Here is a 24,391-nt window from a genome sequence, read left to right on the forward strand (position 1 = left end):
AAGTTAAGGACCGCACTCGCAAACGAAGTTACGTAGCACACTCGCAGTGCTTGACAAAGCGCCTAACCGTACGAAATTACATTTACGATAGATTTACAGCGATGTACACTTATTGTTACTGTTCGAACGAAATCTCTGATCTTGTTTCCCTTGTCTCGCTGCGGGTTCTGATTCTGAAATCTATACTGCAAATCGGTGAATGCATTTTCCACGATCGCGTATAACTGTGACTGCAATTTATTTAAAAGTGGAGAGAACAATAAACATCCAAATATCTCTCATAAATTTGTAATCTTAGAAATAATATGCAAGTGGCTCCTCAGTCACAGTTTTTACTATGTATTGTATTACAAAATTGTGACTTTCTCAAAGTACAGTGTTTTTAAAAAGATGCAGGAATCCAAAGCTGATGCTCTTACTTTTGTAAAATTAAAAAGCAAGGAATAGTATTATTTTTCATTACTGTCTGTGCCTTACAGTACCTTCGTAAACATAGAGTTTAATAGTTCCAAATGTTTCCAAGTATTGTTAAACACGCATAAATCATCAAATTTTCATGCCTTTTCTTTCAAATGACACTTGGAAACTTTCACCATTACAGCAGAAATACTAAACGTCGTTTGGAGGAGAAAGCATGATAATTTGTTGAGTTGTGTTCGTTTAATAGCACTCAGAAACGCTAGAGGCTCACCGAGCTATTAATTAGTGGGCTTCGTTTCCTAGTTAACTGTGCCTTAATGTTCCTGATATTACTGCCGTACCGAAATTTCACTTAACAAGGAACAGAAAAACGTAAATACTAAAAAAATATCGAGAAACGCTCATGCCTGGAAGTTTTCCCCTCAACTGATGCGAATACATTAATTGAAGTATTGTTATCTTAGTCAGAAAAGATTGTAATGCCTCGATATGATACACGATGTTCGATTGAATTTGTTGTTACTCGATACTTATCGTCATTTTGACGCATTTTGAAGGCATAATTCGTTGTAAACAGATTAATTTATTACTATCTTAGACAGGAAAGATTGTAATGCCTCGTTATAAGGCACGATGATGACTCCACGACATTCGATTGAATAATTTGCTGTTACTCGATACTTATCGCCATTTTTACGCATTTTCATAGTATATTTGCTTATAGATAGATTAATTTAAGTATCACTTTCTTAACCAGAAAAGATTGTAATCCCTCGATATAAGGCAAGATCTTGGAGTGACTCCAACACACTCGACTTTGTTCCAACTGAATAGTTATCGTCATTTTTAGGCATTTTGAAAGTATATTCGATTATAGATAGATTAATTTAAATATCACTATCTTAACCAGAAAAGATTGTAATCCCTCGATATAAGGCAAGATCTTGGACTGACTCCAAGGCACTCGAATTTGTTGTAACTCAACAGTTATCGTCATTTAGAAGCATTTTGAAGGCATAATTCGTTGTAAACAGATTAATTTATTACTATCTTAGACAGGAAAGATTGTAATGCCTCGTTATAAGGCACGATGATGACTCCATGACATTCGATTGAATAATTTGCTGTTACTCGATACTTATCGCCATTTTTACGCATTTTCATAGTATATTTGCTTATAGATAGATTAATTTAAGTATTACTTTCTTAACCAGAAAAGATTGTAATCCCTCGATATAAAGCAAGATCTTGGACTGACTCCAAGACACTCGACTTTGTTCCAACTGAATAGTTATCGTCATTTTTAGGCACTTTGAAAGTATATTCGATTATAGATAGATTAATTTAAATATCACTATCTTAACCAGAAAAGATTGTACTCCCTCGATATAAGGCAAGATCTTGGACTGACTCCAAGGCACTCGAATTTGTTGTAACTCAACAGTTATCGTTATTTAGAGCCATTTTGAAGCTACGATTGGTTATAGGTCTACCCTTGGATGGAATCCTTTATTGTAAAATTTCATTTTCCTGGTGGAGCAATATTCCGCGAGAATAAACGAGACTTGGGACACTCGACCTCCCCGACACCGTCGATATCGCATTTAACCGGTTCAGACGGGACTTTCACTTTCTACCAGTTTCACGTAACTTCGGCCAGACACATCGCGTTTACATTGCATCGTCATTTCTCTTCTGGGGTATACACGTTCGTGGAAGCTTTCATCGAGCACGCTTGCGCGTATCCGCGGTCGTGATACGGGCTGCGAGCCTCCGTTTTCTTACGTTTTTACAAAGTTTCACTTTTTTCGTGTCCCGCGCCGACGCATCGCCACGCAAACGATAGAACCGGAGAGAGGAATCGCACGGTAACTTCGTACGATCGAAGTAACATCGACGCTTCCATGGTAATCTGTGCAGAGAAAGTAGGCGAACAGATAACAGAAATTAGCCACGCACCAATTACACGGCCATTCTCGATAATTTATTTCATCTCCCAACGTTCTTCTCCCAAAATTAATCTTCGACCCTTTGACGCTCACATTTCTCAATCCAAAGTGATGAATTTCTTTTCTCAAATTTCCTTCTTTAAAATTAAGAACAATTATTTTCATCCCTTAAACGGTCAAATTAAACGGAGATCAGTTCTTAAAGCACGAACAGTGGTTAATCAAGGATTGTTTAGGAACTTCAAATAACAAGAGTAGCTTAACGCTTATAGAAATTTTGTCCAGCGTAGTTGCTAACCAATGAAATGTTCAGTGTTAGGGGAACGTTATTTCGGAAATTACTGTTATAAGGACGAAACGTGACTCGTACGCGTTCGACAAAGGCCAGGGAAGGTGCGACCACGGGTTTTCGTGAGAGGAAAATACATATAGGAGCGATGTGTTTTCCGTAGAATCTTTCCATTAGCCGAAAGAGAAGATTTTATTGACTGTAACAGGCTGCGCGTGTAATGGTAGGCCAGAACCGAGGGCGTCGGCAAAGCAGTTAAATAGAGAAAGAAGAACCGAGGAGAATAATTCTGGTGAACGCCCTCACTGCCTTGACCCTCGACGACCTCTGGTTGCGCTCAGGTTTGAGACCAGATTCCTTCGACGTTCCGAGAAGACCGTAGGTACTCGTATGTGCATCCAGTTACTCCACATAACGTTCACTTTATGGATCCATCCCATTAAATAAACCGTTTAATTCGGCATAAGCGTTCGAACAATTTCAAATTTCCATTTAATTCGCCGGTCAGGCAAAAGCGATTACCGCGACAGAGAAAATTAAACACACTGGGATTAACACTAGAGATTTACGGGCATCGATTGCGCATATTTATATTAAAAACTCGTCGCGTTCACGATAAAATACGGTCATTCTTTTGATCGTGATGTGTATTCGTATCGTTACGTCGGTCAAATTAAACATAAATTGATAACAAGTAATAATTATCGGTTCTGTGACTGCGATTGTGGAGTCTGAAACCTTTCAATGATCTCTAAGCTAATTTGAGATTATATATTATATTTAATTCTGGACTCATTGTTTCTTTCCACAGTGAATATTTTTTTAGTAATGAAGTCTATTGTATTTTCTTTCATAAAACTGAAACAATTCTTGAGCATAGATGAATATTTGCCTTTAGATCGAAGAGAAATTGGGACTAAGTTTTGTCGTTAGAATCGTTTATTACGAAAAAAAGAGTACCAGAGCCTCCTTCTCTTTCGGCTAATTGTATACTTTTTGAAAAGGTTTTTGAGGATCGCGCTAAGTTGTAGGATAGCGGATCACAATATTCGCGTAATAAACGTTAACATTCGAACGGATTCTCGACACATGTGATACTGATTTATGCGTATCTCAGGTGATTTGCGCGGAGTCTAATTAGATCGTCCAATGATGCATAATGGAGTGACCGCGATTGGATCATATCTCACGGGATGTCCCCTAATCCTATGAATCTGCCCATTCTATAACAAGACGCCTGTAACGTCATTGTTACAGTAGTATTCTTCCCGATATAGGAACCTCAGGATACGACTAATAAACAGTGGTATATTACCATCGTTAAACAATTGTTAATGTAGGTTATTACTAGACTGCGGATGTTTATGCATTTATGGGCAATTTTAATCCTCAAAAAACTACAGAATGCATTTAATATGCAAAAATATAAGAAATACTTAAAGTAAGATACGAATTATTATATTTAGGGGTTGAGACAGCCCTCTGCGAAGCTTCCGTTTCATTAATTTTATTAATAAAAATGAGAATTTGCATAAAGATCCGCAGTCTAGTTATTACAATACCGCCTCCATAACAGTAAATATTAAATCCATATTTCAATCCATACAGCTGTTCTAATAAATACTCCTGTTCATCGTAATTATTTATGTATCAAATAGTTTAGTATTCTATCTTTAGATATCAATATATTTTCTTCTCACAGACGAACGAAACCGATTACTTCAATTTTTATTTTACACTGACACGTATAAATTTAAGACTGAATTAAAAAAACAAATCTAGAACAGCGACAAAGTTAAAAACTTCACAGAAAAATAAAACGGACCGTTGAACAAAATAACGAACGACGTTAAGTTTCATTGTATGTTTCGAAAAGTTCCGCGTTCCAAAAATTATCATAATTCTGCGACGGGTATTTTACATAAACAAATTACTCCGGAATTGTTTCGGCACGGCAGAAGCGACGAACGGACGCTCCGATTTTCTTAATGTTTTTTTTTTTTTTAAAGAGGCGAGCATTATTATTCTGCAGGATGGCATTTGAATGAAAAAGAAAACGGCAGAAGGCTGGCGCATGCAGAAAAGGAGGCGAACAGAGGGGAGCAGAAGTGCAGTGAAAAGGGGAAAAAGGCGAGGGTGAAGAAGCTAGGGTACGTAGACATCTGTCGCAGCGACATGCAAATTAGTTGACGCGACCAAAGGATTCCTTTCAGGATGACACGCGTTTGCCAGAGAGTTCCACTTCCTTCTTTTCGATCATAAATCATGTTACTGTCTAGAACGAGATCAGAATGAACTAGAACTCAAGGTATCGATTCCTTTTGACGTGAGCACCGGGGCTATTCTAACTCATAGATAGGTCGTACTATTTTAATAAACAGTCCAGCAACGCGTATTGAAATATTAAAACTTTAAGCACGTGCAGTTCCGAAACTACTAGTGCTTTATCCATAATTGATCCACTGTTAGAAGCAGAAAAGTCTCCCCTTTAAAATGGTTTTTGGTTTTTGTCGATCCGACTTTCCGTTTTCGAGATATCGTAATTTATGTAAAAGGGTAATTTTTTAATTTCCACTATCTCTGTCTCCGTCTAACACGTCGGACCTCCTTCTCGCACGTGAGTCGTGAGAGTCGTGACGCGGAAGACGTAGTATTTCCAAGAATTTACTACGTACTGTTTACTATTTACGCGCAAGGTCAATGGCCTCGCACCGATGTCAACAATGAAACGTAAACAAACATCAAACCCTTATGTCTCCGGAACTAGCCACCGCATCGACTTGAAACTAAAATCCTCATATCTCCGGAACTAGTTACGCTATCGACTTGAATGAACGCTCATTTTAAAGGGCATTTTATCCTCTATCCGATAACTATACTAACTATTACTATTTATGCTGTCTTCTATGTCTATTTTGTTATTTACTTTGACACTTTTTTTTATTCGCACTAATTTGACAAAAAAATATTTGGAACAAAAGTTAACGAGTATTTTGAATATAACAAAGTGCAATAATTAAAATTTTCGAAAAATTTCAACAGAATAGTGTAAATGTACTCGTTACGTTCGAGTGATTGTGAGGTCTGTATATTGATGGTCTAGCTGGGTATAGGCTTGTAACTAGCATTGTTTTCGAACGCATGTAAATGTTAATAGAATTCTGATGAACTTTAGGAGGCTGAGGAGAAACCCGAGATTAGGAAATGATCTTTTGGTGATCGTATCGGGCATGAAAGAGAGGCGGGAAAATGCAGAAGGCACGGTGTTTCAGCATTGTCGATCTTAAACTGGTTCAGAAAGTTTGCACAACCGATGGTAATCGCTGATATGATTATAGACTGAAAGTTTCTCGTTTACGAAACCGTGTCGAAACGTCGGCGAACACAATGTTTCCTTTTTACGTTGCTAGTTTGTCTGTGCCTCTCGCTAAGTTTCATCTTGCATTACTGGTTTGGTGTCGTCGGTACGAAACTTTGCGAAATTCTCAAACGCGTGTCAAAGGTCTCAGCGTAAATAATTGTTATACGTGCTAGAAGTGGACATCGATAAATAAACGTTTGCGAAATAAAGATAAGCTCTATTTATTATTTTGAGGAAATCTGTACGGGGCTTAGTTTTCATAACGATTCGAAAGCATTTGAGGGACAGCCTGTGTCTTCCAGAAAGCGTGAAAGCTCCAGTAAATTTAATCGGGCAAGCAGATTGATTCGCTTTCATTTTTAAAAGTAGGTTATAAACTTAATCTGCTTCGATGATGGGATTAATTGTTGTCGAAGTAGAATTACCTAACGTGTTTTATCGTCACGAATGAAATAAACGATGTAACGGATACAATATTTCACGTTGGGCATTTATTTTATAATCCCATAAATTTCGTTCCGCACTCACACATCCTTTAAGCTTGTAGTTATAATTCAGATAAACAGTATTCAAATTTTATTCGGCGTGGGATGTATGTTGACCTGTTACTTTTTATTCTTTTCATAATTCGGTTAGAAACGCGTGCATTTGTATGTAAAATGCTGCTAATTTAAATATTATAATTTCGGACAATGTTTACCCAGGAGCCCCGATCTAATTTTTAAATTATTACCGCCGATTCATCGAACGTTCCGAGTCGAGTATAATATCGATTACGTTAATTGTCCTTTCGATAACAATTTTTCAAATTAATGCAGATTTACGTTTATTTAGGACATTATTTTGTAGCGTAATGCAAATGCGTTTGACGATATTTATGAGTTTCCTAGAATAATATAATATTATCAGTTCCATACTAGACCTCTGTTTTAAATTTCTTCAAATAACATTTCTGACGAGTCTATTCCATATTTTGCATCTATGTTAAAAATAGTAATACCTACGATTAATGTATTAGTTTCTAATTGTTGTAAATGCATCGAAGAACGAATAAAGGTAAAATTGAAACAAGTTACTTTCGAATGGCTAAGAGTTGGTGGTCCGTGTTCGTGTTTGTGTTTTGACACTGTTTATCTAAAATCCGCAAGAATCGAAAATGCAATAGAAGGACGAGGGTAAGGAAAAAGTCATCAGGAAAGAGAAGGCGGCGGAAAAGTCTAGAGGGTTGCGTCGACCGACTGGAAGTTTAACGAACTTGAACAAAGAGAAAGAGCCTCCAGAATGAGGAAAAAGGATTGACGAATGGGGTGCTACCGTTGGCTCTACCATTGGGGTGGAGTAGAGTAGACGAACATTCTCTCCACCATCGGGCAATGGCAGCAACCCCCGTGTATTACGAGCAAGCCACCCCCATAACACTATCCCTTGGTGCTGTATCGATCCATCGCCATGCCGGATTCGAGCCCCTCCAACGTGCCAGAAAGTTCGGGACGCCGACTAACGGGAGAAGCCGAACAAAGGAAACGCACAGATGAATCTTCAGCTATTTTTTTTTTTCTTTGTTTCGCCGCGTCGAGCACCTTCTCTGACCTTCCATACTCACCCGACACACCACAAAGATGTCACGTTTGTCTTTTCACCGCGCGTGTCTCGAGTCATTTCTCGCCGACTCGCGAACCACGAATCACGATTCTTCGAGACAAAGGTTTCTCAGATCAGAGCGATGGAAAGATAATTCGGTGCTTCAAGTACTTAAATTGCCACTAGGATTAAATTTTCGATAACTATCACATTTAAATTACATTGGTATCTTACCAATAACAGGAACGATGCTTGCTCCAAGACGGTCAACTGTGTTGTGGTTCGTTGGAATCAAGGTGACCTCACGACGAAAAGTGTAATGGCGCCTAGTTGCAAGATCTTGGTAACCAGCTTAGAGTTGAAAGATAATCTTGTGCTCGATGAATTTAAATTACCACCAGGATTGAATTTTCGATGTCTCTGACTCTTAAATTAGGTTACAGTCTGTCCCGAAAGTCTTCGTACTTCGACAAAAAAATTGAGGGGGGGGAGGGGGGGGGGGTACTTGGGGGTACGGCCACGTACCAGTCATGGGAATATAATGCCGCAACGGCCACGTGCCCGCTACCTAACGGGTGTTCGACAACGAAACGGCCACCGGTTGCTTTTTTCGCCACACGGATGCACAATAGCGACGAGCATAAGTGCACCCATCGCGCGCAATTTCGCGTACGAACGCTCCTAACTGCGGAACCAATTTTTTCACATCGGAGGTGGGAGGGTGGATCTTCTTCGATCGTTGAAACTTTTACGTTTCGACCCTCCGAGTTCCGTTCGATAAGGAAAGAATCCCTGCGAAAGGGCAAGGACGCCAAGATTAATTTTCGAATTAATCTTTGGAATATTGTAATTTCGCGAAAGAAAGTTGAACGGTAATCTTCCTGGGGCGGTTTCCGGAGGTTGAGCCCTCCGCTTTCGCACCCCACAGATGGATTTCCCACGTTTCACCACGAATAGAATATAAAGCTTACTCTATAAAGGTTAGGAGTGGAACAAACGAATTTGTTACGAAATTGCAATGCATTTTATTTTGCTCGGCTGTTTGTGTTAATGTTGCACCAAGGCTTCGTAGTTTTTGAATGACAATTCCTTGCCGTCGTAGGGCACGTACAGACAACCGTGGCTCCTGTGAATCTGTAGAGAACAAACGAGATCCTGTTAATGATTTTAATCAAAGACATTTATATTTGAGAATGGCAAAACGAAGTGTTCCGATATGGAAAATTAAAAATTCTTCTCTTTTAAAAACTCACCTTCCCTAGGCACGGTACGCCATTCTCGAACACACGACCAATGTAAAGTGGTTCTCCTTCTATCGTTCTTCCACCTTCGACCGCGTATGGTGGGACGTGACCGTGTCCCGAATGAACCCACTTAAACTCAGCAGGTAGTAGGATCTATCGAAAAAAAGAAATCTTTCATTTGAAGTTTAAAACGATAAGTTAAGTTCAGAAAGTAACGCTGCAATTATCTATTAATCTATGAGATACAAGTTATATATACAGCATATCTGTACCAAGTCCGATGATATTTATAGATTGCCGTTGGAAGGAAAAGCAAATGAATCTCTCTTATCTCTTATCTCCTGACAAAAGTGGGTGGAGCTCGCGATCGACAGGTTCCACGTAACGAAGTTAAACCGATCCTTAATCAACGACGAATTTTTCGTTTCCACGAATTCAAAAAGTATGCTTGTTACCTCGAAATCGCGTTTTATGTGCTCGGTGCAGTTATGACTAACGTAAGCAACGCCATGTTCCGGTTTCACTTTTGCAGGGATCATATCGCCGTGATGATGAGCGCGACCCACGACCAGAGGCACGCCATCCAGATCCGGGCCGATGTGAATCATTCCCGGCATTATACTGTGCGCACCCGAGAACTTGACCCATTTGTGTCCTACGACAGGGAATCCCAAATATCGGTAAACTTAAATCTACAAAAGGTCTCTCTACAGGTTGAGATTAGGAATTTATTGGCAACGTTTCGATTATACTTTGCTTTGGGAAACCAAACATGGATATATTTCTGTAGCAGTTTTGACAATGATAAAGCCAAAGCCGAAATTAGCAACAGAGAAATTCAACGTGATTCATAACACCGGTGTTGCCAGCGAATAATAATGTCTGCGAGATATTCGAGAGAAGATATTGGCTTCGTTTCTTGGGGAACACTTTGTGCACTTGAGGAGCATTTTGGCCTTTGATAATTTTTGTTTCCCCAAGAAACGAAGCTAATATTTTCGCACGAATATCTCGCAGACATTATTGTTCGCTAGCAACACCGGTGTTATAAATCACGTTCAATTTCTCTGATGCTAATTTCGGTGCTAGAATATCGAGCAATCAGTAGTTACACGCAACAATTAAACTTTAATTTGGGGTGCGTTTTGTCGAATCTGGAGCACTTTGGTTGCAATTGCCGATCGATCTGAATCTGGGTAAATCTGAACGAATCGAAGTCGATAAACTTAACGCAAGCTGTGCTCGTTATTTAAACGCTGATTGAATCTATTTCTGTTTTAACAAGAGAGACGTTTTGGATTTACTATTAATAAATAATAATAGCAAAGAGAAGTTGGAAAACGATAATTATCGTTATCCAAATTCTTAACATACGCTACTAATGATAGAAATGAAAGAAAATAATATATATTCTAGCTATTAAAATTCACAATACTTATGATACTTGTCAAAATTATAATATAAATACTTCCAATCACTCACCATTCATCTTCAAAGTTCACACAGGCACTTAGACTTGATTTCGCGGAGTAATTTGCACTAATTGTACGAGCGAAGACGAGCGATTTCGCTTAAATGCTGGATCGATCGTCGAGGAAAGACTTGCACGCGATACTGAACATCGATGTTTCATTTTTAAGAACGCTATCAGTCTTATCATTAAGAGTTCCGCATATATTAAGCGATAAGATATAACGATGATTCAATTACACAGGGGCAAATTAAGGGGTGAGCGTGTATTTCAAGATCCCGAAAAAATTTTAATATCCCTGTATCTGAATCTAAGGACGACTTGGGCAGTATCGTTCATTTAAAAATGAATTTACAACCGGGTTTTCCACTTGAAACTTAGCTTATCGTATTTTATATTAGACAGAAATGTAGTGCATTTATTTTTTTTATAGGTGGAGGCATTTCGGAGATTTGAAGGTCATCTTCGTTTTTTTAAATGAAATGCTATATTTTTTGTATGCAAATATGGAAGAATATCGAATTCTAACGAGTAATTTCACTTTATTTCTTGACAAAATTGAACACGTAATATCAAATTGGAGACGCAACCTTATCACAGATTTCTGTAGAACTGTGAAAATAATCAAGGAATAAAGTGAAATTACTCGTTAGCTATTAGGTTTAGTGCTAATAAAGGTCAATACTTTTTTACTCAGAATTCGATAATTCTTCCATATTTTCATACAAAAAATATAGCATTATTTAAAAAAAACGAAGTTGACCTTCAAATCTTCGAAATGCCTCCACCTATAAAAAGAATAAATGCACTACATAATGTGCCCCTTTAAACCATGCAACTTTTGTATACAAAATTTTTTCGTGCAACCCATATTTCGGAAGTTATCGAGCTGCACAAGTTACGTGGACCACCCTGTATATTTTAGTTATTAAAATTCACAATACTTACGATACTTGTCAAAATTATAATATAAATACTTCCAATCACTCACCATTCATCTTCAAAGTTCACACAGGCACTTAGACTTGATTTCGCGGAGTAATTTGCACTAATTGTACGAGCGAAGACGAGCGATTTCGCTTAAATATTGGATCGAACGAGAAAAGAATTTTCTCGAACTTGCACGCGATACTGAATATCGATGTTTCATTTTATGAACGCTATCAATCTTATCATTAACGCCTTTCCGTACAACGACTCGTTATAAGTTCTTGATGTCAAGATTACACAATCATGAAGCTACTGACTGGACATCAAATCTTATTTGAATCAACACAGTTTTACATTCACGAAGTATTGATATAACAAATTTATTCTTTTTCGTGGCCACCCCTTGTACGAACAAATTTAAACAAAATTAAACGGTATCAATTTGACAAATTATTTGAAATTAAATCGTACGTCAAGGGGTTAAGAGTTCCGCATACATTAAGCGATAAGATAAAACGATGATTCAATTACACATGGGCAAATAAAGGGGCGTGCGAGTATTTCAGGATCCCGAAATATTTTTAATATTCCTGTATCTGAATCTAAGAACGACTTGGGCAGTATCGTTCATTTAAAAATGAACTTACAACCGGGTTTTTCACTTCAAACTTAGATTTTCGTATTCTATATTAGACAGAAATGTAAAATTAAGGGGATGTTTTGTCTATTTTGTATTGGCATTCCACACGTACATTAACTTACATTTCAAGCATTAACAATATTTTCTACAAGCAAAATTAACGCAAACTACACGAGCTATAGGTCATTGAAATGTTTCCATCAAAGAGAAATAAAAGAGCAGCATAATTGTTGAAAGGGATGTAGTTGTGGCTAAAATTATGAAATAATCAAAATCTTAATAAGTAAAGAACTGGCGACAAGTTATTCTAAATTACAAGATATTAATTCAATCAAATCGAGATCAATTTACATATTTACTTCCGTTCTCTTTCCTCGTTTGCTTTTTAATTGATCTCGTTATTTAAATACAATCACTTTAATTAATAATCATAGCAAAGTCAACTCTGTACGCATTTGTAGTTTCCTCGATCACGGATATTTTCAAAATACTTTGCCAATTTTATAAAATCCCGGGACATTTTCTTCCAAAGAAACGAAAAAGTCTAATTCAAGGTAATCGAGGCTAATACATATATCGGCCGCGATAACGAGCTAATCTTAAGCCTCCTTCGACCGTGGTAGTTCTGATATCTTGATAAACGTGCGAGACAATTATTTTTCCTGGAAGTTGTTTACCTCTCGCTCGCTCGACGGCACACAACGCGATACACTCGATGATAAAATCGATCGAGCGTGTCTCGTAATTGATTAGCTTTCATGTGGTATTACCTCGACACTGGCCGCCGGAGCGGCTAAAATTTAGGCTAGTCTGACAGCAGGAAAGGAATCGTTGAACAGGCTGAGCTAGGTTTTATCGCGTAAGAGGCACAAAAACTCCTTGAGCGTATTACAGAGGCCTCGAAAGAACGGAATAGAAGGTATCAGCCACGTTTCTGCTGAAACTATCGCATCGTTGACATCGATGATAAATGTATTAAAAAAAAATTCAACTCTAAACTGTTTACCAAGATCTCGCAACCTGGCACTATTACAATTTTCCTTGTTGGGCCACCTTGTTTATGTCACCGAATCAGAGGTCAGTCGACCGTCTTACAGTGAACATCGTTCGCGTTATTGGCGAGATATACAGGCAGTCACGGAAGTCTTCGTACATCCCCTAAAATAGTAATTTTAAAGAAAATAAACAACAATTTCATATAATATTATGTTTATTTATTAGTATGTACAATATTATTAATTAACCTATATAAAAATGTATTATTTTTTAAGACTATTTTATGCAATGAGAAAAAAGCGAAATATGTATGACATAAAATTGTTTGTACACTAAAATACGAAAGTAGTAAAATAAATCTAGTAAATTTTTGAAACATACATACTTGGACTTCCCTGATAATGTTTTGTTTACGTTGTCATTACGTCGTGATGCAAATGAAAGATGTCTAACAATCATTTAGCGACAATGAGTGTTTCTAAAAGAGAAACAAGCATTGAAATGCAGGAATTAATTGTTAAATTGTATAAGGAGAAGAAATCTCTACGTGAAATTGATAACATTGTAAGTAGACAAAATTTTGACTATCCAATACATAATAAAAAAATTCTAAATAACTGGTAAACTTGATAATAAAACACGTAGTGGTCGTCCTAAAATCCTAAATAATAGAGATGTTCGATCTGTATTGCAAATTATTCACCAAGATCCAAAAGTAAGTGCTCTAAAAATAGTCGCAGAAGTAGAAAATGATTTTGAAAAAACAATACACCCTGAAAAAATTCGAAGAATTTAAAAAAAATCTAGATATCGTAGTCATGTATCGTGGAAGAAACCCTTAGTCAGTGACATAAATCTTGGAAGAAAATGGCCCGGGATTCTATAAAATTGGCAAAGTATTTTGAAAATATCCGTGATCGAGGAAACTACAAATGCGTACAGAGTTGACAAATTTGCTATGGTTTGTCACAAGCGCTAGCGCGAGATCCTGGATTCCGTCGGGGGCAGTACTCGACCGGTGGTTTTAGGTATGGTTAGGAAAGAGAATGGAGTTCCGGACGAACCAGAGACTCTATACCCTGGGAGCCACAGGGTTAGATTTATAAGGAAAAATGTATGGTTTCACGGACGAACCGGGGTCTCTATGTCCTAAGAGCCGCTAGAGAGAGTGGACGAACCAAGGACTTTATACCCTGGGAGCCATGTAGATTTTTAGGAAATTTTAGGATCTTGCTCTGTCGTAATGGTACACCTCGAGCGGTAAAGGTGTACCGAGTTCGTGAGATACCCCTAGTCTTACTGTTAATAGGGTTACAGGGTTGTAGTAAGCGAATAATGCAAGTGAGAATAACTACTTGAATATATTTTGATCGATGCTCAAGTACAATTGTCGATTATTTGAACTAGTACTATTGCTAGGTTGCCTTGACGGCGAAAGTTTTATGTCGGCTTTTACGCGGCGCATTCGCGGGAGCTACTTCTCGATTAGTCTAGTGGACATTCCCTAATAAAACTGCCAAGTAAGTAGGTACGTTGCTCGATGGGGATTATAGCTCGATCTTGCTCAGAGTGTCGGCGTAACGTTGTGTCGAGAGTTTTAGAAAAACTGAGCTCCCCGAGTAAGAAAACGCGGTCCTTAGATACTAGAAATTGAACCCTTACAGTGGCGGGGCATTACCATATAAGGTAATGAAAATTGGGCCGGGTGCTCACATATGGCATGTGTCAACCGCGTTCGAAAAGTTGTACGCTAGATGATCGGGTCAACGCCCAAGCCACCAAACGTTTCGGTCCCATACATGAGTGATATGTAACAGATTATTAATTAAAGAGATTGTATTTAAATAAAGAGATCAATTAAAGAGCAAACGAGGAAAGAGAATGGAAGTAAATATGTAAATTGATCTCGACTTGATTGAATTAATATCTTGTAATTTAGAATAACTTGTCGCCAGTTCTTTACTTATTAAGATTTTGATTATTTCATAATTTTAGCCACAACTACATCCCTTTCAACAATTATGCTGCTCTTTTATTTCTCTTTGATGGAAACATTTCAATGACCTATAGCTCGTGTAGTTTGCGTTAATTTTGCTTGTAGAAAATATTGTGAATGCTTGAAATGTAAGTTAATGTACGTGTGGAACGCCAATACAAAATAGACAGAACATCCCCTTAATTTTACATTTCTGTCTAATATAGAATACGAAAATCTAAGTTTGAAGTGAAAAACCCGGTTGTAAGTTCATTTTTAAATGAACGATACTGCCCAAGTCGTTCTTAGATTCAGATACAGGAATATTAAAAATTTTTCGGGATCCCGAAATACCCGCACTCCCCTTAATTTACCCCTGTAATGGAATCATCGTTATATCCTATCGCTTAATGTATGCGAAATTCTTAACCCCTTGACGTACGATTTAATTTCAAATAATTTGTCAAATCGATACTGTTTAATTTTGTTTAAATTTGTTCGTACAAGGGGGTGGCCACGAAAAAGAATAAATTTGTTATATCAATACTTCGTGAATGTAAAACTGTGTTGATTCAAATAAGATTTGATGTCCAGTCAGTAGCTTCCTGATTGTGTAAACTTGACATCAAGAACTTACAACAAGTCATTGTACGGCAAGGGGTTAATGATAAGATTGATAGCATTCTTAAATATAAAACATCGATGTTCAGTATCGCGAGCAAGTCTTTCCTCAATCGATCCAGTATTTAAGCGAAATCGCTCGTCTTCGCTCGTACAATTAGTGCAAATTACTCCGCGAAATCAAGTCTAAGTGCCTGTGTGAACTTTGAAGATGAATGGTGACTGATTGGAAGTATTTATATTATAATTTTGACAAGTATCATAAGTATTGTGAATTTTAATAGCTAGAATATATATTATTTTCTTTCATTTCTATCATTAGTAGCGTATGTTAAGAATTTGGATAACGATAATTATCGTTTTCCAACTTCTCTTTGCTATTATTATTTATTAATAGTAAATCCAAAACGTCTCTCTTGTTAAAACAGAAATAGATTCAATCAGCGTTTAAATAACGAGCACAGCTTGCGTTAAGTTTATCGACTTCGATTCGTTCAGATTTACCCAGATTCAGATCGATCGGCAATTGCAACCAAAGTGCTCCAGATTCGACAAAACGCACCCCAAATTAAAGTTTAATTGTTGCGTGTAACTACTGATTGCTCGATATTCTAGCACCGAAATTAGCAACAGAGAAATTGAACGTGATTTATAACACCGGTGTTGCTAGCGAACAATAATGTCTGCGAGATATTCGAGCGAAAATATTGGCTTCGTTTCTTGGGGAAACAAAAATTATCAAAGGCCAAAATGCTCCTCAAGTGCACAAAGTGTTCCCCAAGAAACGAAGCCAATATCTTCGCTCGAATGTCTCGCAGACATTATTATTCGCTGGCAACACCGGTGTTATGAATCACGTTGAATTTCTCTGTTGCTAATTTCGGCTTTGGCTTTATCATTGTCAAAACTCCTACAGAAATATATCCATGTTTGGTTTCCCAAAGCAAAGTATAATCAAAACGTTGCCAATAAATTCCTAGTCTCAACCTGTAGAGAGACCTTTTGTAGATTTAAGTTTACCGATATTTGGAATTCCCTGTCGTAGGACACAAATGGGTCAAGTTCTCGGGTGAGCAGAGTATAATGCCGGGAATGATTCACATCGGCCCGGATCTGGATGGCGTGCCTCTGGTCGTTGGTCGCGCTCATCATCACGGCAATGTGCTACCTGCAAAAGTGAAACCGGAACATGGCATTGCTTATGTTAGTCATAACTCCATCGAGCACAAAAAATGCGATTTCAAAGGTAACAAGCAAACTTTTGAATTCGCGCAAACGAAAAATTCGTCATTGATTATAGATCGGTTGAACTTCGTTACGTGGAACCTGACGATCGCAAGCTCCACCCATTTTTGTCAGGAAATAAGAGATAAGAGAGATTCATTTGCTTTTCCTTCCAACGGCAATCTATAAATAACATCGGACTTGGTACAGATATGCTGTATATATAACTTGTATCCCATAGATTAATAGATAATTGCAGCGTTACTTTCTGAACTTAACTTATCGTTTTAAACTTCAAATGAAAGATTTCTTTTTTTCGATAGATCCTGCTGCCTACTAAGTTTAACTGTGTTCAAGCGGGGCACGGTCACGTCCCACCATACGCGGTCGAAGGTGGAAAAACGGTGGAAGGAGAACCGCTTTACATTGGTCGTGTGGTCGAGAATGGCGTACCGTGCGTAGGGAAGGTGAGTTTTTAAAAAAGAAGAATTTTTAATTTTCTATATCGGAACCCTTAGTTTTACCATTCTCTTATATCAATGTCTTTGATTAAAATCATTAACAGGATCTCGTTTGTTCTCTACAGATTCACAGGAGCCACGGTTGTCTGTACGTGCCCTACGACGGCAAGGAATTGTCATTCAAAAACTACGAAGTTTTGGTGCAACATTAACACAAACAGCCGAGCAAAATAAAATTCATTGCAATTTCGTAACAAATTCGTGTTACAAGATTAGATGTTAGTTTATTATAAATTAAAGGAATATAAGATAATAATAAATTGAAATTACACTCGTCTCTCTCTCTCTCTTTCGTATTGCTCGTTGGTCTTTCTGATCGCGATTGCCGAATTTCGCTTTGTTCGTGGATTCGTACCTCAGAGGAGGGGGTTCTCCCCACTGACGGTTCGTGGTTCGCGATTCCGGTATCGACTAGTTATCGATTGTTTCATTCGTTTGTTTCGCTCCTAACCTTTATAGAGTAAGCTTTACATTCTATTCGTGGTGAAGCGTGGAAAATCCATCTTGGGGGGTGCGAAAGCGAAGGGCTCAACCTCCGGAAATCACCCCAGGAAGATTACCGTTCAACTTTCTTTCGCGAAATTACAATATTCCAAAGATTAATTCGAAAATTAATCGTGACGCCCTTGCCCTTTCGCAGAGATTGTTTCCTTATCGAACGGAACTCGGAGGGTCAAAACGTAAAAGTTTCGACGATCGAAGAAGATCCACCCTCCCCCCTCCGGTGTGAACAAATTGGTTCCGCAGTTAGGAGCATTCGTACGCGGAATTGCGTGCGATGGGTGCACTTATTCTCGCCGCTATTGTGCATCCGTGTGGCGAAAAAAGCAACCGGTGGTCGTTTCGTCGTCGAACACCCGTTAGGTAGCGGGCACGTGGCCGTTGCGGCATTATATTCCCATGGCTGGCACGTGGCCGTACCCCCAAGTCCCCTCCTCTTCATAACCAAGAACCCCGCTAGCTCTTATTGTTGGGGAGTCGGTGCCCCCGAGGGTTTGACGCGCTATTTAATATTTTGATCGGAGAGAAGCGTCTGCGTTTCGTTTGAGCAGCGAGAGGCAGTAGGGGTTGCCCACGTGCTCAGGGTCGTTCCCTTTTGATTAATTTTGGTATAGATCGACTGGCACGAACGTGGATGACGCTCGACAAAGGAAAGCTCTGGGAAAAGCTTTGTCGGAGAGGAGCCAAAACGAGCGATATGGAAGGGGGGGAAAATAGCAACAGCTGGCACCGACGACGGGAATGGCGACGAGCACAATGCGACCTCGATACAGGGGCTAAATCACCCTTCTTACACCCTCTCCCTCGCGACGCGTCCCAATCAGCACACGCCGCGCACGCGTTCGCTTTCCGATCATCCTCCTCTCTATTATATCACATAATCGCGGACCACTTGCACCCCGAGGAAGGGCTATCCTTAATGACGCTTCGTTTGAAACGAACGGTCAAACTTGCGTACCGAATCTTGCCCCTGGCGAGAGGAACCGGACAACCGAGCAGTTGCATCAATTTTCCATCGATCAATCTTCTTATATTTGCCCACTCTCATCCCCTTGAAGCTCGCGGTCTGTCTGACGAATTTTTTAAGGGCACCAGTAAGATTTTTTTCGAAAGTAATACTATTCGGAAATTAGACGCCAAAGTTTCATTACGTTGTGGTGAAAAGTAAGGATTTGGGAGATGAAAGTGTCGAGCGCTGAAGTCGATGTCGGAACAGTTAGTCAAACGGAGGACAAAGCAAAGGCCCAAAATAATTTGGACAGCTACTAACATATATCAGCACTTCCCGATGATGTTTTTAAAGTAATTTTACTCGTTTATGAAGACTCGAGCAATGAAAAGCTTCTTGAGCGATGTATTGGTGGTTATTCATCGTTCCTAACTCGGAGCATTTATTATCGTGCAATGAATCTTGCAAGGTTTAGATCTTTTGGCAATATAAAATGCAATATTCTTACCATTCCCAAAGTCCAAATTGGTTTTGTTGGACATTTATATTCTGTTATCTAGAAACGTTACTGTTTAAATACAGAAATTCAGTGTCAAAATAATGCCTAAAAATAGATGAATGAAAGACTACTGAGAAAATTAGATCGCAGTGGCCAAGTTGGATCTCAAGAATTATTTTGTACTTAAACGATGAATATTTTAACAATATTTCGTGTCAAGAATGCGCTTCCTGAAACTCCCGTGGACCCACTCGAAACGAGTCCATCCATATGGCGCGACAGACACGAGAAGCAGAACCGAAACCAGAACTCGAATCGTGATTCGGGAGTGGCAAGAGAGAACCAGCTGCTCTCTCTTCGATCAAAGAGATCCCTGCAGCTGCTGTCACTATACAGTGTTACTACTGCTACCTCTCCAACCACTTCAAACTTTGAACACCTAATGATACGTACGAACACGCGATCGTAACTGTAAGATTTTGGCAGACCCCGTTACCTGCTGTAATAAGCTAATAAGATAACGTTTTATCGCCCGTACACGAGCGAAAGAACATGGAACTCTATGCTAAATATTACCTCGAATTACGTCTTCTTATTTTGAATGATTGCCAATCGTTCTTTGATTAATTTTGTAACAGAACAAGGGGATAATCGACATTTGATCGATGACGCGACGTTAACACTAGAACTACCAAAGTAGTCAAAATGACCCATTCATGATTTCTAATAAAAATCTAGTTCTTTATAAAAGAATGAATAAACATTTATTTCCATTGCATTATACATTTCTTCCAGTATCTATCATTTTAATTTCTTTGGTACAAATAAATACATCATAATTGCGGATAGTTCTAATGATAAAATGGCGTCGCGTGTTTAAGACAACAGTAAACTCCTACGTTCGATTGAATATTTTTTCCTATTTTGTTCGCAGTTTAGGAAAATATAAAAAAAAGTATTAACATTAAAATAATTATGCGCATAAAATATTACCGCTTAATGATATCAATTTTTTTCCAGGTGAACGCGTAAAGGACACACGAAGGTAATTAATGTGTTGTTTTTTTTTTATCGTGCTAATCGACGCACCTTTACATTCTCCGCGAAAAACGCTGTCGAAGGTGATTGCATATGTTTTTATTTACACAATATCCGCCGAACATCCACCTACATCAATATTCAGACACGAACCCCATCGAACAGTCGCGAAGCGAAAATAAAAGTAACGTAAAATACAATTTCAAATGAAAAGGTTTTAATAATGGAAATATTTTTCCAGCGGAACGATATTGAATCGGTTGACGATAAAAGAAGCGAAATGTAGACCGTTTCACCGGCATTTAAAACAATATCGTTAAAAGGTTGATGAAACATGCTTGATCGCGTTTCATTGCTTCGCTCGTTTTGTTTCGATCGTTCGAAAACTAGTATTAATTAGTTTCGTTTTTCTACGTTAATGAACATAATGTTTGTAAGTAAAATAATTTTGCCTGACTCTGTTTTGATGTACGCGTGTCACGGTAATTTTCTGTTTCCGGGAACAGTTTGCGAGCTTATCATTGAGGAGCTAACGCGTTCCGCTATCGACAGATTCTGTTTCGTAGAATTTTTCAGACATCGAAGCCTGCACATCGAGGGTTTTTTCCACTGAATCACAGGGGTTGGCTGGTCCTCGCGACACGAGTACGTTCCACGGTCTTTTACCCCCTCTTTCTCCTCGTTTCTCCCTTTAGTTTCTACTCTCTGTCTCGGATGCAGCTGCTCGTCACACGGGCCCCATGCCATCTGCTATTAGAGGTTACACATGCACGCGCTTCACCCGAGACCCCAAGATCTGTAGTGGCTTTGCAATAATACCGGGTGTAGCAAACTTTCGATCCAAAACCCATAAACAACCATGGGATTACGCAAACGACAGATAACGATCGACTCGTTCCATAAAGAAGGATCACGTTAATTGCTTTGTCGAAATATTTTCATTCTGTGACTCCGAAACATAGACACTCGTTCGAAGAGTATGTAAATTTTTCTAGCACGTATTTGCATAAGTCGATCTTGCATCAGTCACGGTACTCTCGATGATGATTTCACTTACGCCGTTACTGACTCGATATAACGAATTCTAACCGAGGGTAAGGACCCATCAGAGTCTGTTTACACTATTGTATTTGCCTCGACTCTTCACTATGGGTCCACGAATTTTTGTAGACTTTGTATAGGAACGTCGAAAGTTAAGAAAACAAGTTGCTTTTTTAGTTCTATTCACTTAAGATTTACTTCTCAATCTGTATTTTATATTTGAGTACAAACATCCGATATACGGGTATGTAAATATTTAGAAATTAATCAAAACCAAAATTTTTTTCGTGCAACAAGTGGAGTTTTTGCAAATCCAAGAGTTCGCGAGACATTTGACTAAATGTGTACTTTAGGGACAGGTTTCACTCTTTCAGCACGGACCGTGGTACATCAACAAAAATACCGGTCGAATATTTTTGGTTACATTGTGCCAAGTTTCGTATAAATGGACCTTGAATCTGGCTGGTTTTATTACTTTCGATTACAACCATCTCTTTCTTCTGCCTTTTTTTTTATTTCGCAAGACTACACGCAATATAATACAGTATCGAGAATTTCTCTTGCACATTCGAAATGCTTTTCACAAAGCCTATTCTAAGCTCCGGAACGAAAGTGGACGAGAAATAAAACTAGGAAAAATATTCTCCGGGCAAAAAAAAAAAAAAGGACGGGACCATTTCCATCGAATCGAGCTGCAGGGAAATGCTAAAGTATGTAAATCTGTTTGTATCTGGAGCCAACGTAACAAGTATATTCAGTCGTAGCAGCCTTAATGTTTCTACGGCAGCTCGAGCTGCAACAATAGTAGCTGGAAATCGTATTCATCGCATCATTCTTACGCAACGTGCTTCAGTTACAGTCTTGCGGCAGGAGCTCCGCAGAAATTATCATAACGGACACCGAACGTAGAGAAATAGGGGATAGGTGCGGACGGGGGGTTGGTACACGCAACCGGCACGCGACAACGGAGGTTGCAACAATAGCTGAATCACTGATCCCCGTTTCGAGAGTTGCAGATGTGGCTGCAGGCGTTTTAAAAAAAAAAAATTTACCCCCTTCGACCCTCCCGTCGCGAAGGATCAAATATGGATCCGCCAATTTGCAAACGCAGCCTTGAATCTTTCAGGAGCAATGCATCGTTGATATTCGTGTGTATCAAATTTCGAAATCCCCTTGGGACCTAATATTTAATCACTGGACTGCGGATGTTTATACATTTATGGGAAATTTTAATTCTAAATAAACTACAGAATGCACTCAAAATGCAAAATTGTTATATTTAGGGGGCAACCCTCTACAAAGGTCCTATTTCATTAATTCTATTAATAAAAATATGAATTTGCATAAAGATCCGCAATTTATTAAACACGGTCGCTTTTTAACTGAACTGTTAACATTGGAACTATCAAAGCAGTCAAAATAACCTATTCATAATTCCTAATAAAGATCCTATTTCATTAATTCTATTAACAAAAATATGAATTTGCATAAAGATCCGCAATTTATTAATCACGGGCGCTTTTTAACTGAACTGTTAACATTGGAACTATCAAAACAGTCAAAATAACCTATTCGTAATTCCTAATAAAGATTGTTACAAACTAAAAATCGTGGTTTTCTATAAGAAAATGAGCAAACATTTATTTCCATTGCGTTATACATTCCTCGGAGTTTCTATCATTTTAATTTCTTTGGAACAAATACAGTGAGTGTAAAAAGTATTCGTACACTAGTCAATTTGAACAAAAACTTTGCAGAACTTTGTTTATTACAAAAGTATGTTAACAAAAACATACATACATATTCTTGGAAATCTCTGGAACAAATGTCATTATCAACAAATTATTTATTTATATTTATTATGAAAATATTAACAAATTTCCAGAAATTGACCTAAAATATACGCGTAATAAGTATTCGTACACTTCTAATTTTACAACAAAAACTATAAATTTTAGTACATAAACGTAACAAAAATCAGTCTATTTGCTATTTTAGTATCTAGTGGGATTTCCTTTAGATTGTATAATCGCTTTAAGCCTTTGCGGCATTGAATTTACTAAATTTTTGGTTATAGTACTAGAAATTTTGTTCCATTCCTCTAAAAGTGCATTTTTTAAATCTTGTTTCGAAGAAATGTGATGGTCTCGAATTTTTTCTTCAAGATGACTCCATAAATGCTCTATCACATTTACGTCTGGAGACTGTGGAGGGATTTTTAATTGCTGCGCCACATTATATAGGATCCACTGACGTGTATTATAAGCATTATGCTTTGGATCATTATCTTGCAAAAATATATAATTGCCCTGTAACTGCATCTTATTTGCACTAACCTGAAGATGCTCTTTTAGAATATCGATGTAGATTTTGTGATCCATGATACCATCGATAAAATGGAGGGATCCAACCCCGCTCGCACTCATAGAGCCTAACTGCCAAAGTGTGACTGATCCTCCTCCATGCTTTACGGTCGCCTTCAAATTTCTTTTTTCGTACGCGGTATTTTTTTTTCGCCATACTGTACATCGTCCATCTGACCCAAATATGTTAAATTTACTCTCATCAATAAATATAATACGGTTCCAGTGCTCCATAGGAACATTAACGTACTCTTTCGCGAATTGCAATCGATTCTTTCTATTAATTTCATTTACGAAATATTTCTTACGAGCTACCCTGCCGTGATATCCTCTATCCCGTAAAAAATTACGCACTGTGCTACTGCATACATTAATGTCCAGATCATATTTAAGTTCAGCTGTGTTTTTTCACCGCACTTATCTTTGGATTTTGCTTTATTTTTCGAATTATCCATCGCCGGTATACTCATTTATTATTCGTTTACGTCCGTTTCTTAAATTAGTTTTTACAGTTTTTCGATCGCCATATCTGTCAATGATTCCTTGAATCGTGGACCTCGGTCTATTTAAAACTTTAGAAATTTCACTCAGTGTTTTACACTTATTATGTAAATTTATAACAATTTTCCTTTCGTCTTCAGAGGTTTCCTTGCGTTTTCGTCCCATTTTACTGATAATTTCGTTGATAATGTTTGAATTCAGGATACTACCTATACCGACAGCGTCTCCAGACATACTGATGCTAAGTATGTTTACATATCATGGATTATCTTGTAAT

General features: G+C 38.2%; 2 protein-coding genes across 3 annotated transcripts; one reads left to right on the plus strand and one right to left on the minus strand.

Moving 5' to 3' along the window:
• Positions 1 to 8,604: 8,604 nt before the first annotated feature.
• Positions 8,605 to 11,340, minus strand: LOC122401021. 2 transcript variants are annotated; one of them, XM_043402875.1, is made up of 4 exons: positions 11,307 to 11,340; positions 9,300 to 9,499; positions 8,854 to 8,997; positions 8,605 to 8,734 (listed from the first exon to the last, which is right to left on the minus strand). In XM_043402875.1, exons 1-4 carry the CDS (start codon positions 11,311 to 11,313, stop codon positions 8,648 to 8,650), a joined length of 438 nt encoding a protein of 145 aa, XP_043258810.1. In that variant the 5' UTR covers positions 11,314 to 11,340; the 3' UTR covers positions 8,605 to 8,647. The 2 variants fall into 2 exon arrangements, with proteins under 2 accessions (XP_043258810.1, XP_043258809.1); XM_043402874.1 differs by lacking the exon at positions 11,307 to 11,340 and adding an exon at positions 10,327 to 10,348.
• Positions 11,341 to 15,560: 4,220 nt separating this feature from the next.
• On the plus strand, positions 15,561 to 17,414 carry LOC122401024. Its single transcript, XM_043402880.1, has 4 exons — positions 15,561 to 15,695; positions 16,523 to 16,723; positions 17,026 to 17,168; positions 17,288 to 17,414. Exons 1-4 carry the CDS (start codon positions 15,689 to 15,691, stop codon positions 17,372 to 17,374), a joined length of 438 nt encoding a protein of 145 aa, XP_043258815.1. The 5' UTR covers positions 15,561 to 15,688; the 3' UTR covers positions 17,375 to 17,414.
• The last annotated feature ends 6,977 nt before the right edge of the window (positions 17,415 to 24,391 follow it).

Source organism: Colletes gigas, unplaced genomic scaffold (genome assembly GCF_013123115.1).
Source record: "Colletes gigas isolate AHSC1104 unplaced genomic scaffold, ASM1312311v1 Colletes_gigas_Sc00021, whole genome shotgun sequence".
Classification (NCBI taxonomy): domain Eukaryota; kingdom Metazoa; phylum Arthropoda; class Insecta; order Hymenoptera; family Colletidae; genus Colletes; species Colletes gigas.